At 51.1% G+C, this 17,792-nt stretch overlaps 1 protein-coding gene across 6 annotated transcripts in view; it reads left to right on the plus strand.

Annotated features, from left to right (window-relative positions):
* The window catches only part of ARHGAP39 (Rho GTPase activating protein 39), a 90,386-nt gene that overhangs the window by 33,486 nt on the left and 39,108 nt on the right, over nucleotides 1-17,792 (plus strand). For 5 of the 6 annotated variants that reach the window (XM_057531928.1, XM_057531926.1, XM_057531929.1 and 2 more), the window contains exon 2: nucleotides 15,067-15,228. In XM_057531928.1, the coding sequence (XP_057387911.1) occupies nucleotides 15,149-15,228 (80 nt within the window). In that variant the 5' untranslated portion in view covers nucleotides 15,067-15,148. Of the gene's footprint in view, nucleotides 1-11,484; nucleotides 12,217-15,066; nucleotides 15,229-17,792 lie in introns of those variants that run through there. The other variant, XM_057531927.1, reaches the window with a different exon arrangement.

Here is a 17,792-nt window from a genome sequence, read left to right on the forward strand (position 1 = left end):
TTCGTAGCACATGATGGTCCTGCCAGCTTTCCCGTCCCTCCCCAAAAGGTCGCTTCTCAGCCGTGACCCCGAGGCTGTGGAAGCGGTGCATATATCTTCCTTTTTCCCACGAGCTGTGACCACGGATGACTGCTGGGGCCGGGCCTTCGCACTCGCTGACTCACTGCTGTATCCCATGGGTGGGGCTGTGACTGAGCCGCTGGGCCTTTGACCTTTGTTGGGAGCTCTGACTTTTATGCCCTGGTATGGGGTCCGTTTTCAGAGATGTTCCAAGGATGGTCCCCTGAGATGAAGCCTGGTTAGCTGTGCCGGCTCTTCCTTCTCACGGACGTGAGGCCCCCAGACCCCACCGTGCGGTGGGCCGGCCCGTCAGGCCTGCTTCTGGAGGTGTCTTCTGCCCACACCCCAGGGCCGCACCAGCTTTCCCTCAGGTCAGAGTGTCTTGCCCATTCTTGACCTTCACAGTTTCACATCCTTACGTTTGAATGTATCTGGATCTTTAAAAATCTGGTCTGACAGTCTTTGTCTTACCTAGACTGCTGGTCCATTTATGTTTATGAAAATTATTATATTTGAATTTATTTTTACCATCTTATTTCACACTTTATTTGTCCTGTTATTTGGGGACGGATTACTTTTTCCCTCCTTTCTTAACTTCTATTTTATTTTATTATTTATTTATTTATTTTTTGGCTGCGTTGGGTCTTTGTTGCCGTGCACGGGCTTTCTCTAGTTGCGGGGAGCAGGGGCTACTCTTCGTTGCGGTGTGCGGGCTTCTCATTGCGGTGGCTTCTCTTGTTGCAGAGCATGGGCTCTAGGTGCACGGGCTTCAGTAGTTGTGGCTCGCCAGCTCTAGAGCACAGGCTCAGTAGTTGTGGCGCATGGGCTTAGTTGCTCTGTGTGGCATGTGGGATCTTCCTGGACCAGGGCTCGAACCCATGTCCCCTGCACTGGCAGGCGGATTCTTAAACACTGCGCCACCAGGGAAGCCCTTAACTTCTTTTGGGTTGATCTTTTTTTATTTCTTTTTTTCTCCTCAACTAGGTTGGAATTCATTCACTTGGCTTCCATAGTGGCTGCCCTGGATATTTTAACACACAGAATTCATTTATCAAAATCTAAATGAATTGATATTTTTACTCTCCTCCAAACAATTCACTGGTCTTAGAACACTGTGAGTCTGTTTGGTTCCATCCCAGGTGTGGGCTGACCTCTCCCTGTCCCCGCGCAGCTCCTGCCTCCTCAGGGTGGGAGGGCTGGGTTTCCTAGGGGCCCTTCGGGGCCTCAGCCTTGGGGGTGCCTCCGAGAGGGTGATCACGTGGGCACATCCAAGGCTTTCTGTTCGCTCCCCTGCCTCTTCTAAGCAGCACAAATGCTCAAGATCAGCCAGGCCCTCAGATGCAGGCAGCAGAGGGGTGCCTTGATTTCCCCTGTTGCTGGTTTTACTTAGCTTTTGCCCTCTGAGGTTCCGAACTTTCTCCCTATCTCATCAATGGGTTAAAATTTTTTTTCAGTAGTTTAAAACTGTCATAATAGTGTGTTTGTTCTCTCTTAAGAGGGTTGGTCAAAGCTGTCTATTTCATTATTGTGACAGAAATGGCAGTGTTCTCTGAAGTCATTACTCCCAGTAGGTCCTGGGGCAAGCCTCCTGTGTGTGTGTTGGTGGGGGGCGTGTCCCCTGCACGACGGGTCCCAGCTCTCCCAGTGGCCTGGCAGGCTTGGCCCTGCCAGGAAGGCACCGTCTCTTCTGCTACTGGAACTTGGCAGAAAGGAGTCTCTGACGGTCTGATTTGATGAAACGTTCCTCATGTTTATCAGTGGTTTTCTGGAACCTTCAGCGAGGAACTGGATGGGACATCCCCCTCCGGGCCCCCAGGAAGGGGAAGCCCCCTCAGATGCTGTCTGACAGAAGGGCTTGCCCCAGGCCTGCTGCACAGGGCCCTGTGGGACCCGTGGGGTCTGTTACTGTGACTGCCGGCCCCGTCTGCAGGTGTGCAGGGCCCAGATCTGTGTTTCCTGATGGTCTTCCGTCGGATAGAGAAAAGGTTTCCACTTTGTTTTCCTTTCCTCCGTGTTTGGCTCATATTTCGTCCCTCACTTCGGGTGAGTCCTGACGAAGCCTGTGGTCACCCCGTGCCTCCGCTCCCCTGGGCCTGAGAGCTGTGAGGACGACTGGGAACCACATATCACCCTCCCTCCTGCTCCGCTCCCTCCTCCCTGCTTGCTGGGTCGTGGGAGGGAGGCGTTGCTGCTGCTTCTGTGGTGGAAACCACATTTTCCTCCTGTTTCTGAGACGTGACCTTGCCGACCTCGGGACTCCTTGCCGGTCGGCATCTCTGGGTTTCGCTGTTGACCCCGTGGACGCAGGCCCCCTCCTCTGCTGCCGCCTGAGAAGGGCTCCACCTCCTGGCTGGGCCACCTCTTCGCTGGTCTGTGTTCAGCCGCGTGGTCTGTCTGCTGGTGGGAATTGGCCAGCTTTGCATTCCAGAAATATCTCCTGGCCTTTCAGCCTTGGGGGCAGGGAGGTCCTCAGGGAGGCAGTCGGCTTATGGGAGCGACTCAGGCCACGGCAGGCAGGACCGCAAGGTTGTGCAGGCTGGCCGCTACCACCTTGCGTGGAGCTGGGGAGGACAGCAGGCCGGGGTGAGCAGGGCAGGGCTGGGCGGCCTCCTAGAGGCGGCTCCCGTCTGTCTGGACACACCAGTGGGGTGCTGTTCAGTGTCCCAGTGCCCAGCCCTGCCCGCCGAGGGTACCGCCAGTGGCTGTGGGCTGCAGGGGTCTTGGGATGTCCTGCCCTTGCCGTGGCCCCTTCCCTGCCCTTGCCGTCTCAGCGCCCCGGGGGAGTGGGGTGCAGCACGGAGGCGGGCGTCCCGGGCCCCATCAGGCCTCAGGCTGTCGCTCCGGCGGGTGATGGGCGCCGTGCTCACACGTGTTCACACGCTCACGAGGCTCACACACCGCGCCACGCAGGCGGCACCAGACAGAGCGTTCCCCTCGGCCCCCGGCCTGCAGGTTGCAGCTTCCTGGGGCTCGTGCTCCAAGCAGACCCCATCAGGAGCCGGCACAGAGCGTCTCTGTTCCAGAACTCGCGTAGGAAGTTGGAATCAAGAACCTTCTCGCCCACGTGTGACCAGAGCGTTCCTGCAGTGGGGGCGGGGAGGAGCGAGCGGCGGTCCGGCTGCCCCTGCGCAGCTCCGGCCTCAGCACCGGCCGGGTCTGTGGGACAAGGACGAGCTGACCTGACCGCGCAGCGGGGGAAGGGCGCCGAGCGACCACGTGGTGAGGTCGGTGGGCGGTGCGGCTGCTGAGAGCTCGGCGGGCACTCGGCAAAGGGCAGCCGTCGTCACATCCCAGTGAACCGTTTGTGAGTTTTTCGGTGTCTTTACTTCCCCTGCGCCAGGCGCTCTTCAGGAGGCGGGGCTGCGGAGCCAGGTGCTGGGTCCAGGGGCTCCCCGTCCTCTTGAGCTAGGGCAGCTGGGCCCCGGGGCGGAGCCGGCCTCCGGCTCACCGACAGGGGGTCTTCGAGGGGCCTTGGCGGGGAGGGTGTCCCTCCTGCGGTGACTTTCAAGGGAGCAGACCTCCTTCAGGTGAGGGGTGTGCATGGAGCATTTTGGGGAGCCGGCTAGGATAGGGTGAGGGCGGCCCGGCCGACCCTGCCGGGAGCTTCCTTTCGCAGCCTCCCGTTACATCACCCGTGGAAACAGGCAAAACATCCAGATCCGTAAGTGGGGAAGGCCCGAAGCGTGAGACTGAGCGGAAGAGCGGGGCAGGGAGACGCCAGGCGTCCGCGTCTCCACACGGGACCCACGGGAAGCCTGACCACCTGCCCCGGCGCCACCTTTGCCCGCTGGGCGGGTGAGAAGCGCCCTAGGAAACCACCGAGCCCTGGGCAGACGGCCTGTTGCCACTCTTCTCCGTGCTTTCAGGCGTCCCACAGCGTTTTCAGGAGTTTCCTTGTCCCCAGGGACCCTCTGTCTTCTCCTGGGCGGGGGGGTGGGCGGGGCTGCGCACGGTCCCACGTGGCCCCCGGAGTGAGTGTGGGAAGAGTCCGCGCTTCCCCCGAGCTTCATGGAAGCAGCCAGGCCTTTCGCTCCGGTGCGCGCTGCTGATTCACGGAGCAGAGCTCTGGGCGCTGGGGTGGGAACGAGCGGAAGGCACTGTTCTAATTCATTGTGTTCTTAAACAATCACAAGGAGGTTGAAGTAGTCAGGAAACATCCTCTGCCTCGAAGCGCTCCTTCTGGAGGCCCTGTCCCTGTCCTGCACCCCCGCCCCCTCGCCGACGCCCCCGCATCGTCTTGTGGGGCTTAGGCAGCTGGGGGCTGGGGGCTCAGCCTGGAGGGGTCGGGACTGGATGCCCCGTGGGCGCTGGAGGCGACGGGAGGGCTGGCGTCGGCGTCGTGCAGAACGACAGCCCTGCCGCGCCGTCCTCCTCTGGGAGCCAGGGCGCTGGGCACCTGGAAGGTTTGGGGAGCCCGAACAGGACGCTGGTGTTTGGCTGTTCCCGTCACAGGCCAGCTTGTGTCCCAGACCTTGGCTCGTGAACATGTGATAGAGGTTTTGTTCTCTCTAAACGGTCCTGCGGGGGCTCTGGTGCGGTTTTGTTGGTGAGGAAAGCCCAAGGAGGTGAGGGGTTGGGGACGCACACCGCGGGTGAGCAGAGCAGGGTCTGTGTGTCCTGATTGCCTGTCATGTGACCCCGAGGCCGGGCAGAAGCCACGTGCTATCCCCAGGGTGGCAGCTTTCCGAGAGCTTGAAGGGCAGCACCAGCCTCCAAGATTCACTTTACGTTGCGTCCAGTTGACTCCAAACAGCAGTAGCCTTTCTGTGTGGGGGACGGTCTGACATCCTTTCCCAGAAAGGTCTGAAAAGCTGGTTCTGACCTATGGGTTGATTCCATGACTTGCGGACGGGTTGGGCCACAATTTTCAGCATAACAGCGTGGCCCGTGCATTTGGGGGGTGGGGGGTGGGGAGGTCAGTGAGAACAGCTGCAGCGGGAGGTGTGGAGGCGGAAATGCCAGCCCGGCCTGTTGGCTGAGCGGGGAGAGCGGGGCCTTGTGCCACCAGCCCACACGAAACTGACACGGGCTCATTGTTCAGAACTTGGAAAACGTATTAAAAACAGCATGGAGAATGGAACATAGGGCTTCTGGAAATGATGGCTGAGTAGAGGCTTGTTTATTCTTCTTTCCTCCCTGAAACTCACTAAAATGGACAAAAAGAATGAAAAATAGGGAACAGGATTTAATCTACAGTGAATCTAAGGAATAGCCACGGCCAGAGGAGGATGTCGGCCAGACAGGGAAGACGAGCGAAAGCCAGAGCCTTGAGCAGGGCTGAGTTTTCGCCCAACAAAGAGGATTTTGGGGGCACCGTTGACGACATTTACTTGGCAGAATGGGGTCTGTGGTTTGGGTGGGCCTTGGGGTAAACCGGATGTGGGTGGGCACCTGGTGAGAGAGGAGCTGAAGGAGAAAGGCCCAGGTGCTCCAGCCGCATTTTCTACAAGATCCAGACTCTTAAGCGGTGAGATGGGGAAGAAGAGAGGGGAATCGGCGCTCCGTGTGGACACGCTGGCCTCTGGCAGTGCCTTGGGCCGTGTCCCCCGTACGGTGGGGGCTGACAAGAGGCCTCCCAGTGAGTCACCTGGCAGGCAGACAGTCACCCGAAGGAGCTTCTGCAGGAGGGCCTTCGGATGCCCGTGGAGCCGCCTTCCCACCTGCCCCCTCGCAGCACCAGTCAAGACTGAGGCCCCAGTGCTCGCTCAGAAGCCAGGAGACTCTTGCTGGAGCCAGAGGGAAGAAACTTCTGGCCGTGTTTGGGGGTGTCGCTGTGTGGCTCTTGAGAGAGCCAGCCTGAACAGAGAATAGGGGAGAGCGGCCCGGGGCTTCCTAGGAACCGGACAGCCCCACTGGGCACGGGTGCCAGCTGCTCTGTCTTCAGTTTGAGTTGGGTTTCTGTCACTTGCAACCAAAAAATGTCCTAAGACCAGAAACTCATTTCCAGAGCAGAACCTGTGAGGAAACTTGGCAGTCGAGCATTCTGGAGCGACACAGCTGGTGGGAGCGCCCCGGCTCAGTCCTGTCTCTGCCCTCGTTTACAGACGAGCAGTGATGAGGAGCCAGCGTGGGACCCTCCTGCAGACACCGGAGGGAGGAGAAGGCGGCCCCGGGGCAGGAGCGGAGCTCAGCTGTGCGCAGGAGGAGGGGCTCAGGGGGACAGGGTGTGGGGAGAGGGCGCTGGCAGAGCTGAGAAAGGAGCTGGAGGACAAGGGCTGTGACGGACGTGAGAGTCCCACGAGTAACGGCAGACAGCGAGAAGAGCAAGTCCCCAGGACAGCTGCCTGCAGAGGACATGCCGTGCAGCACGGAGAGGAGCAGACAGAAGACAGTTGGAAGATGGTCCGAGAGGCGCCGGGCAGCAGGGCGTCCAGGGAGGGCACGAGACCCCCTGGGGTGGAGGGGGTGGCTTTGCGCCTTGAGAGTCACGTTTGGGAAGAATTGGGCCGCGCGGCCCAGGACCTGGTGCCCAAACGGAACCCTCTGTAAAGCGTGGACCACCGCCCTCTGCTCAGGTTGGGGGGTGCTGTGCACAGGCGGCTGAGGGGGGCCCTCCAGGAGCTCCCCGGGCCGGGCCGGGCTGGGGCACCCGTGGGAGGAGGGTCCCTAAGGGCCGAGCGTCTGCATAGATTGGTGTTTGCAGGGGATATTTGTCTCTTCTTCCCATTTTACTTCCTTATTTGGTCATTTATTTATATCAGTATGGACTTAACGGATATCCTTTTATACTTTGGGTTATAATCGGAATGACTTTTTTTTTCCCTCAAAATGTTCCAGCTTTGGTCATTGGGAGCTCTTTTATTTAGCACCATTGTGCCTTTGGCAGACCCCTTCATCGTGGGGTTTTGTTTTTGTCTTAAGTCTTCCTTACTTTCTGACTCTACGGGATCTTCCAGGATCATCTTTTTTTTTTAAATTAATTTATTTAATTTATTTATTTTTGGCTGCATTGGGTCTTTGTTGCTGTGCGCGGGCTTTCTCTAGTTGCGGCAAGCGGGGGCTGCACTTCGTTGCTGTGCGCGGGCTTCTCATTGTGGTGGCTTCTCTTGTTGCGGAACACGGGCTCTAGGCACGTGGGTTTCAGTAGTTGTGGCTCACGGGCTTCAGTAGTTGTGGCACACGGGCTTCAGTAGTTGTGGCACGTGGACTAGAGTTTGCAGGCAAGAGCGCCAGAGAGCAGAGAACAGCAAACAGAGAGAACTTGGAGATGTGCAGAGGGTCTCTCTTAGTTTCCAGCAGAGTGTTGATCAGTGTGTGGGTGTGGGGAAACCACCAGAGGCCAGGGAAAGAGTCACTCAGAAGGATTAAAGGGAACAGTACCCAGAGCTGTCACAACACTGTGAAGAGTGCCTTGTCATCAGGCAGACTGAAAACCTTCATAATTCACAGGGCACTGGGCAGACTACTCAGTGGAGAACAGCTAGCCCCAGAATAAATGCTGCTATGTGCCCCTGAACAATCTTAGAAACAAGAACCAAAAGTTTCACACTGTTTCCAAGTAACTGTATCCCCAAACAAAGCTCAAAAATATTTATAGGAATACAAAAATATACAGCTTACAAAAGGATAAAATTCACAGTGTCTGGCATCCAATCAAAATTACCAGGCGTAGAAAGAAACAGGAAAATACAACTCATTAGGCAGGGAAAATTCAGTTGAAACGGATGCAAAACTGACTCAGATGTTAGATTTAGCAGACAAGGTCATTAAAGCAGTTATTATAACTACATTCCATATGTTCAGAAAGCTCAAGGAAATATTTGAGACTTTAAGTAGAGACCTGGTGAAGTAAAGACACTGAACGAAAGATCCAAATTAAACTTCTAGGTTTGACACTAAAATGTCTGAATGCAAAACACACTGGATGGGATTAACAGCAGTTTAGATGTTGCAGAAGAAAAGATTAGTGAACTTGAAGACAAAGCAGTAAGAACTATCCGAACTAAAACAAGGAGGGGAAAAGTACTCTTAAGTAAACAATGCAAAAAAAACGAGCATGACTGAGCTGTGGGGCAGTGGGCAGAGGCTAAGATTTGTGTAATTGGAGTTCCCAGAGAGGGAGGGAGGGACAGAAAAACGACTTGAAGAAATGATAGCTGAAAAGCCTCCAAATTTTATGAAAACTATAAACCTAGATCAAACAATCTTAAACCCTGAGCACAAGGAACATGCGCAGACACACCATAATCAAATTGCTCCGAGTCAGTGATGGAGAGAAAGGTCTTACAAGCAGCCAGAAAAAAAGACATAATTACGCACAGAGGAACAAAGATACAGACGATGGCAGATTTCTCTTTGGAAACAACGGAAATGAGGAGACAGTGGAGCACCATGTGCAAGTGCTGAATGAAAACTGTCCGCCTAGGAGCCGACACCAGGGTAAATATCTCTAAAATGAAGGTGAAATAAAGGTACTTCAAACATACAAAAGCTGAAAGACCTTCACAGCAAGAAATGTTATAGGAAATTCTTCAGGCTGCAGGAAACTGAAACCAGATGGAAATCTGATCTATGTGAAAGAATGGAGAGTCCTGGAAACATACCTACATGACTAAATATATGACACTTTCTTATTATTTAATTCTCTTTAAATGGCATCTCTTTAAAACATAATTATTTAACTAAAAACAACAATTTAACAGAGTTGGGGGATTGTAACATAAATAGAATAAAATGTATGACAAAAATGGCACAAAGGCCAGGAGAAATGGCAAACTCATATGCTTGAAGAAATATAATTTCACTTGAAGGCAGACTATGATCAATTAAATATGGATGCTACAAACCCCAAAGCAGCTACTAAAATAGCAAAACAATGAATTACATACAACTGATAAGTCAACAGTGGAGATAAAATTGAATCACATAAAATAATTCAAAAGAAGGCAGAAAAAGAGGAAAAGGGGGAACAAAGAACAGATGGGAGAAATCAAAAACAGGAAACGAGGGTAGATTTCAACATAACCTTGTCAACAATCACAAATATAGATGGTTTAAACACCCCAGTTAAACAGCAGAAATTGTCAGATTGCATAAAAAAGCATGACCCAATTATATGCTGGCTTACCCAGTAAACCCACTTTAAATATCAAGAGACAAATAGGTTAGTAAAAGAAAGGCAAAAGCGATACAATTCTAATGCTAATGGAAAGAAAGCTGGACCTGCTGTAATAATATCAAATGTACTCATTCCAGAGCAAAGAAAACTACCAGGTAAAGCTATTTCATAATGATAAAGAGGTTAATTCCTCAAGAAGATACTATAAATTTTATGTACTTAATAACAGAGCTATGAAACATGTGAAGCAAAAACTTAGAGAACTGCAAAAAGAAATAGGCAAAGCCACAATTACAGTTGGAGCTCTCAGTACCCTTTCCTCAGTAACTGATGAACAGGTAGACAGAAAATTAGTGTTGGCACAATCAACCAACTTGACCCGATTGACATATATAGAGCATTCCACCCAACAGCATGTTTTTCCCAGTGCATATGAAATATTTACCAAGATAGACCATTTTTCTGCAGCATAACTCTTTTGACAAAAACAGTATTAAATTAGAAACTATAAAAATATCTGGGACTTCCCTGGTGGCACAGTGGATAAGACTCCGCGATCCCAATATAGGGGGCCTGGGTTCCATCCCTGGTCAGGGAACTAGATCCCACATACATGCCGCAACTAAGAGTTTGCGTACCACAACTAAGGAGCCTGCCTGCTGCAACTAAGACCTGGAGCAACCAAATAAATAAATATTAAAAAAAAAAAAATCTGGAAAATCACCAGCTATTGGGAAAGTAAATAACATACTTCTGTATAATCCACGAGTCAAAGGAGAAATCAAAAGGGAAATGAGACAGCTTTTGAACTGGGTGAAAATGAAAATATAGCATATCAAAATTTGTGGGATATCATGATAGCTGTACTCTAAAGGAAATTTTATAACACTAAATGCCTAAATTGGATTAAAATTTTAAAAGGTTGCAAATCACTGAACTCAACTTCTACCTTAAATTAGAAAAAGAGCAAATTAAATCCAAAAGAATGCAAAGAAAGGCAGTAACAGATCGAAGTGGAAATTAATCAAACAAAGCAGAAAAATAATAGAGAAAACTAATAAAGTGAAAAACTGTCTTTTTTTAAACAAGGTCAGTAAAATTGACAAGCTTTTGACCAAACTGATTAGGTAAAAGAGTGAAAAGACATAAATTACCTATATCAGGAACAAAAGAGATGGCATCACTACAGATTCTATTGATCTTAAAGAGATAATATAGGAATACTATAACAACTTTATGCCAATAAATTCGACAACTTATATGAAGGGGACAAATTCGCTGAAAGACAAAACCCACTAAAACTCACTCAAGAAAATGCATGCCCAGATGGCTTCACTGGTGTATTCTACCAAACATTTGAGGAAGAAATAATAGCAATTCTGCACAGACTCTAGCCAGAAAATTGAGAGGAGGGAATATTTCTCAAATCATTTTATTTTGGCAGTATTATCTTGATACCAAAACCAGACAGACATCACAAGAAGAATAAAGTACAGACTAATCTTCCATATGAACATAGATGCAGAAATTCTTAACAAAATTTTATTTTGTTAACAATATATAATATATACAATATATATACGTGATACAACAATATATAAAAGTGATAATATATCCTGACCAATTGGGATTTGTCCAAGGAATACAGGGTTGGTTTAACATTAGAAAGTTAATCAATGGAATTCAACTATTCCGAAACCAAAAAAGAAAACTCATGTGATCATTTCAGCAGACATGGTAAAAACGATTTACAAAATCCAACCTCCATTTCTGATTTTTAAAAAACTCCGCAAACTAGGAATTCAAGGAAATTTCTTCAACCCAACACAGGACATTTATGAAACATCTGCAGTTAACATCATACTTTTAAAAAAGTAAATTTAATTAATTAATTAATTAAGTTTTATTTTTGGCTGCGTTGGGTCATCATTGCTGCACGTGGGCTTTTCTCTAGTTGCAGCGAGTGGGGGCTACTCTTCGTTGCTGTGTGCGGGCTTCTCATTGTGGCTTCTCTTGTTGAGGAGCACGGGCTCTAGGCGTGCAGGCTTCAGTAGTTGTGGCACACAGGCTCTAGAGCGCAGGCTCAGTAGTTGTGGCGTATGGGCTTAGTTGCTCCGCGGCACGTGGGGTCTTCCCGGACCAGGGCTAGAACCCGTGTCCTCTGCATTGGCAGGCGGATTCTTAATCACTGCGCCACCAGGGAAGTCCAACATCATACTTAGTAGTGAGACACTGGCTGCTTCCCCTGAGATCAGGAATGAGGCACCTGTGTCTGCTCTTACCCATCCTAGTCAGCATCTTAGCGGAGGTTCTAGCCAGGGCAGGGAAGGAAGAAAAAGAAAACGATCCATATTGGAAAGGAAGAAGTAAAATTGTCTGTGTTCACCATTGACATGATCATCTATGTAGAAATTCTAATGAAATTTTTGAAAGGGAGGGCACAATTAGAGCTAATGAGTGAGTTTAGCAAGGTTACCAATATGAAAAACCAAATGATATACTTCTGTACTAGTAACGAACAATTGGAAATTGTTTTATATTTTGTTAGTGTCAAAAATATGAAATACAGGTAAATTTGACTAAATATGTACAAGATCTCTGCACTTAAGAAAAACTACAAAACATTGCTGAGAGAAACTAGTGACTAATGGAGAGATATGCCCTGTTCACAGATTTGAAGACTCAGAATTGTTACGATGTTAGTTTTCTTCATGTTGATGGGTAGATTCAATGCAACTGCAAGCAAAATCATAGCATCCTATTCTGGAGAAACTGAGCAGCTGATTCTGAAATTCATATGGAGATGCAGAGGACCTAGAATAATTAAAACAACTTCAAAAATGAAGAGCAAAGTTGGAGGGCCAACACTACCTGATTTCAGACCCAGGACATTTGGGTCACCAAGATGAGGTGTCTCTCCCAGATTGGAGAAGGCTTTCTGGAGGAGGTGATGCCTTAGCTGGCACTGAAACGAGGAGGGCAGCCAGATGCACTGGAGGTGGTAGCCTTGCTGCTCTGGACCAGCCGGGAAGGATGGCAGATGAGTGAAAGGAGGTGCACAGGTTGAAGACACTGATTTGAGTTGCTCTCAGGTTGTGGTAGGTACCTTTTACTTTTTCCAAAATTTCACTAACGGTGCTGTTTTATTTTTATTTATTTTTTAATGTTGAAGCCATACAAGAAGGTCACCTATTTTCTCTTAGACTAGAAAGACTTGTTTCATTTTTTAAAAATGGCAGTCTTAAGCATTCCTGGTAGTTGTGTGGACATTCCAGTGGCAGCTGGGAGCCTGTTCTCCAGCCCAGGAACTGAGTGGCGTCGGGTGGGACATGGGGCGTCACAGCCCTTCTGGGCCTTAGAGGAAGTGTCTGATTGGCCTGCAGCGCCCCTTGCCCCGGGCCCCTGGCTGGCTGTGTTCCCACCTCGTGCCCTGAACCTGTTTTATCCCCGCCTTGATTAGCGCAGATAGGCTCTGTGGACCGGCCTCGTCCCGCCCGCAGCTGTGAGGAGGACGGGGCGCAAGGGGCAGGCGTCCCCTGCGACACTGCTGCTGCTCCTCGGCCCTTCAGACGTTTTACTGAAGTGAGGCTCGTGGACAAAAATGTGTGAAAGCGATGGCATGGAACTCCGAGAGCTCTTTTTTTTAAAATTTATTTATTTATTTTTGGCTGCATCGGGTCTTAGTTGCGGCCTGCGGGATCTTTCGTTTCTGCGCACGGGCTTCTCTCTTCTCTAGTTGTGGCATGCAGGTTTTTCTCTTCTCTAGTTGTGGCACGCGGGCTCCAGGGCATGTGGGCTCTGTAGTTGTGGCACGTGGGTTCCAGAGTGCGTGGGCTCTGTAGTTTGCAGCATGCAGGCTCTCTAGTTGAGGCATGCGAGCTCAGTAGTTGTGGCGTGAGAGCTTAGTTGCCCCATGGCATGTGGGATCTTAGTTCTCTGACCAGGAATCGAACCTGCATCCCCTGCATTGGAAGGCGGATTCTCTACCACTGGACCACCAGGGAAGTCCCTCTGAGAGCTTTTGTAAACCAACACATGCGCAACGGTGGCCCTGCCCCTTGGGACCACCTGTCACTACCCGGCATAGAGGCGGCTGCTTCTGACGCATGCCCGCAGAGGCTCGTGTGCCTGATGTTGAACTTATGTAAGGGGATCGTGCTGGTGACTCCAGTGTGTCAGGCTCCTGTCTCTCACCCCCCGGGAGCAACACCCAGGTTGTCGGGGGCAACTCCCGTGTGCCACTTCTGCTGTGATGGACATTTGGCAGTTTCCCGTTGCGGCTGCTGGGAGTGCCATGTGCAGGTCTTGGTGAGCGGCCATGTGGCCTCTGCTGGCCCCTGTCGCTGGAAGTGGCAGCCCTGGATGACAGGGCCTCGGGGTACGTGCAGCCCAGGAGGTGCTGCCAACCCGGTTGGAGGGTGTTAACCAGTGTCCTGCGGCCGGTGGGCCTCCACACTCTTGCCAGCATGGGATAGGGTTTCTTTTCCATGCTAGCCGTTCTGGTGGGCACGCTGGTGTCCCATTGTGCTTTTAACTAGCATTTCCCGATGACTAATGAGGTGGAGCACACTTCTGTGTGTTTATTAGTCATTTAGGTTTTTTTGTTGTTAAGTGTGCTTTCAAGTCTTTTGTCCTTTTTTTCTATTGATTATGTTTTTTTCTTATTTATTTCTAGGAATCTTTTATATGTTCTGGAAATAGTCCTTTGTCAGATCAGATAATGTACACACATTTATGTAATGTATTATACATACTCTATGCATCAAATATCTCCTACCCTGGATTTGTCTTTTTTCTTGTAATGGAAAAAATTTATTTTTAAAAATTTTATTGAAGTATAGTTGATTTACAATGTTGTGTTAATTTCTGCTGTACAGCAAAGTGATTCAGTTATACATATATATATTCTTTTTCATATTCTTTTCCATGATGGTTTATCACAGGATATTGAATATAGTTCCCTGTGCTCTGCAGCAGGACCTTGTTGTTTATCCATTCATTATATCCTAGTTTGCATCTGCTCATCCCAAACTCCCAGTCCTTCCCTCCCCCACCCCCCCCTTTGCCAACACAAGTCTGTTCTCTATGTGTGTGAGTCTGTTTCTGTTTCGTAGATAAGTTCATTTGTGTCGTAGTTTAGATTCCACACGCAAGTGACATCATATGGTATTTGTCTTTCTCTTTCTGACTTACTTCGCTTAGTGTGAAAATCTCTAGGTCCATCCATGTTGCTGCAAATGGCATGATTTCATTCTTTTTTATGGCTGAGTAATAGTCATAATGGTAAAAATTTATAAGCAGAGGTTCTTAATATTATAGTCCAATTTGTTAATGTTTCTTTTGTGGTTAGTGGCTTTCTGTGTCTGATTATGTACACCTACTCTAAAACCACAAAGATCTTCTTCTGCATTTTTTCTAAAAGTCTTACTATCTTACTTTTAATGTTCAGAGCATCAGTTTACCTAGAATTGAGTTTAATGTATTGGATGAGGTGGGGGTCAAGGTTCATTGTTTCCCATGTGTAAATCGTGTCAGTGCAGCACCGTTTTTGAACAGCCCCCTCTGTCCTAAATCTGGGGGCCTTGCGTGTGCATAGATCATCCTTGCGTGTTGCCCAGTCGAGGGCGGCCCGTGTGCCTCTCACTCGCGGACACGGTGGCGGCAGGTGGGGAGTGCCGTCCCTGTTTACCAGGCAAGAGCACTGCTCTCGGAGGGGGCAGGCAGCTCGCCTCGGGCCAGCTGGCGAGGGGGTCTGGATGCCCTCCGCGGGGGCTGGGCAGGGGCCGGATGCCGGCTGGGGTTCAGGGTCGGGCGCAGGAAGCTCAGAAACCAGCTCGGGCATGAGCGTGCCTCGCTCTCACTGGCGACCTGGGCCGTGAGGGGTAGGCTGGGAGTTACTGGTTCCCCAAACCCAAGGGCGTAACAATGTGGCTTCTGCTCTCTCTCAGGGCGGTGCCTCCCCGACGGACGCTGAGGGCATCCCACTGACTGCTGACATCCGTCCACCCGGGTCCGCGGGAAAAGGCTGCGATGTCCCAGACACAGGAGTACGAATGCGAGAGCCATCATGCTGGCCTGCAGGAGTCTCGGATTTCAGGATCTAGCACGAGGTAAGGAGGCTGACTTACCGGGGGCCAGCGAAGCAGGAGGCTTTTCCTCGGCTTGTCAGTGCTGTCCTGCCTGCTTACGCGGCCTGGCCCCACTCTCCTCCCCGAGGAGCTGGGTGCTGCCCTCTGAATCTGGCATCCCCGGGGAGCCCCACCTCCTGTCGCCAGCGGGCTGCAGAGCAGGGAGGGCTTCTCCTCGGGCAGTGGCCACCCTGCCAGCCCTCAGCTGGGCCCAGCCCCTTAGGCGCCCTCTGGGCATCCACGCCGAGGCCGGCGGCCACAGATGATCACTTGCGTTCTTCTAATTTATGGCTTTATTTGGGAATAATTCCACAAGTTGCACGAACAGGAAGAGTGCTCTGAGCCTCAGGTCCCCTTACCCAGATTCACGCTCTGTGCCGCCGTGCGGCCGCTGCTCCGTCCACAAACAGCACGGTTCTGAGTCACCTGGGGGGGCACGCACGTCCAGCCCCGTGTTTGCTCACGTCTCCCAGGACAGGAGGCGCCGTGCGTAAATCTGTGCGATGGGAAGCACCCGCCTCCTGTGCCGCCTGGTCCGGCTTTGGCCGCTGGCTCCTTGCCGTCCTTCATGGCGTTTCCGGCCCCTCCAGCACCGCTTACCCCGAGTCTGCTGCACGTCTCCTTTGTGTTTTGTAACCTGGAAGATTTCCACTTCCTTTCTCTGCCTTTTGTGACCTAGACCCTTTTTCAGGGAAGTCACCCTTGTGAAGGTAGAGCACTCGGTTTGGTTTTTCTGATGACTTCTGAGCAGAGTGTGTCCTTCTGCAGGTTCACGGCCGCCTGCCGCCCACCTGCTCTCGGGACGATGGCTGTTTGCCTCGCTGCCGTGCTCCTCGCCAGTTCCGGGGCTTCCACCGTTTCTTCCTTGACCTGGGCCTTCCTGGGGTGGGTGCGGAGCTGGACGGCTTCCCAGCCACGGCACCCGGTCCACACCGGCCGGCCAGTGCCCACCGTCCCTCGGGAGCCCCTCCTCCCCATTGCTGTGTTCACCTGTGGATCCCTCTCAGTGCGGAACCACAAATTCTGTTCTGTTTTACGTGGTTTGTCGTTCATCCCGCACTTAATGACTTGGTGCTCTGCTGTACCAGATGGGCCGGTGAGACCCCTCCAGGCTGGCCCCTGTGATTCCTGGTGGCTTCCCCGGGCTCCAGGTGCATCCTGTGCTGCCTCCCCCCCACCCCCCGTCAGCTGTTTCTCTGAGGGGCCCCATTCCCCAAGGGAAGACTAGGGTCTAAGGACCAGCGCGTGTGCTCGTGGCTCCTGCGATATGTGTGTTTCTTGACCCTTTAGCAGAAGGGCTAGAAACGCTGAGTTCGCGCGGGCATCTCCAGTCCCGGTCCTTTTCTGGGGCGTTTTCTTGCCACCTCCTGTACCACAGCCCTGCTCCTCCTCCAGGAGAGCCCTGTTTCCAAGAGCCTCAGTGCAGTGACTCGTTTGTTCAACTGATAATATGTCCAAGATGGTTTCAAAGTCGCTTGCCCATTCTGCTACAGAGTTGTGTGTGTGTGTGTGTGTGTGTATATACACGTACTAGAAAAATGTTCAGGATTTATTTGCACGCCCACACGCGCCCTCCACCCAGGAGCAGGAATGGAGTCTGGTCCTGTGTTCACACTGGGTTAACTTTCTTTTCCCTCTTGTTGTGGTTATGAGGTTCATCGAAATACAGTTGCGTTCGTTTGTTTCAGTTTGAGGTTTTTTTTCCTCCCCCTTTCCATTCTTATTGATTTAATTTTGTTTTGGTTTGTTTTGGTTTGGTGGTTTTGGCCGTGCCCACTCGGCTTACGGGATCTTAGTTCCCCAACCAGGGATTGAACCTGGGCCCCCGGCAGTGCAAGCGCCGAGTCTTAACCCCTGGACTGCCAGGGAAGTCCCTAATTTTGTTTTTTAAACATGTAGACCCTTAACGTGCTTTCAAAAGACAAAACTATTCAAAAGGTATTTATATTCAGAGAAGGAGCCCCCAGACCTTCTCCGTGCCCCCACCTACCTCTTGCAGGAGGTTTTCTGGTTTATCTCCTATGTTTCTGTTTGGAAGGGTGCCCTGGACCTCGGGCCCCAGAGGTGGCCCCCTTCGCAGCCTCCTGGGTGTGGCGGCCCAGCAGTCCCGTGTTCAGTGCAGGCGTTTCCAGTTAGTGTGCGGTTAGGAGCGATGGTGCGGTGAGAGCCTGGTGCTTGTGTCATTTGTGTGTCTTCAGGGAAATTGGGGTAGGGGTTGCTAGGCTGGAGATGTCGTGCCCTCACATGCCCTCCGTGGGGCCCTGCACGCTGCCCCCGTCTGCCCACAGCCTCCCCCCAGGACAAAGCTCGGGCCTGGATGTGGTGCCTGGGGGCTGGGGGGCCTCAGTGTGGCATGGGTTTTATGTCTGATGCCAGGTGAAGTGGGACATTTCACATATGTTATTTACTTTACGAATTGTCTATTCTTATCTTTTGCCCGTTTTCCTATAGTATATTTGTTTTTTTCTTGTTCGAATTTATGTATTAAGTATATGAACCTTTTATCTGCAATTTATATTGCAAATATTTAATATTCTCACCAAATG

Source organism: Balaenoptera acutorostrata, chromosome 17 (genome assembly GCF_949987535.1).
Source record: "Balaenoptera acutorostrata chromosome 17, mBalAcu1.1, whole genome shotgun sequence".
Taxonomy (NCBI): domain Eukaryota; kingdom Metazoa; phylum Chordata; class Mammalia; order Artiodactyla; family Balaenopteridae; genus Balaenoptera; species Balaenoptera acutorostrata.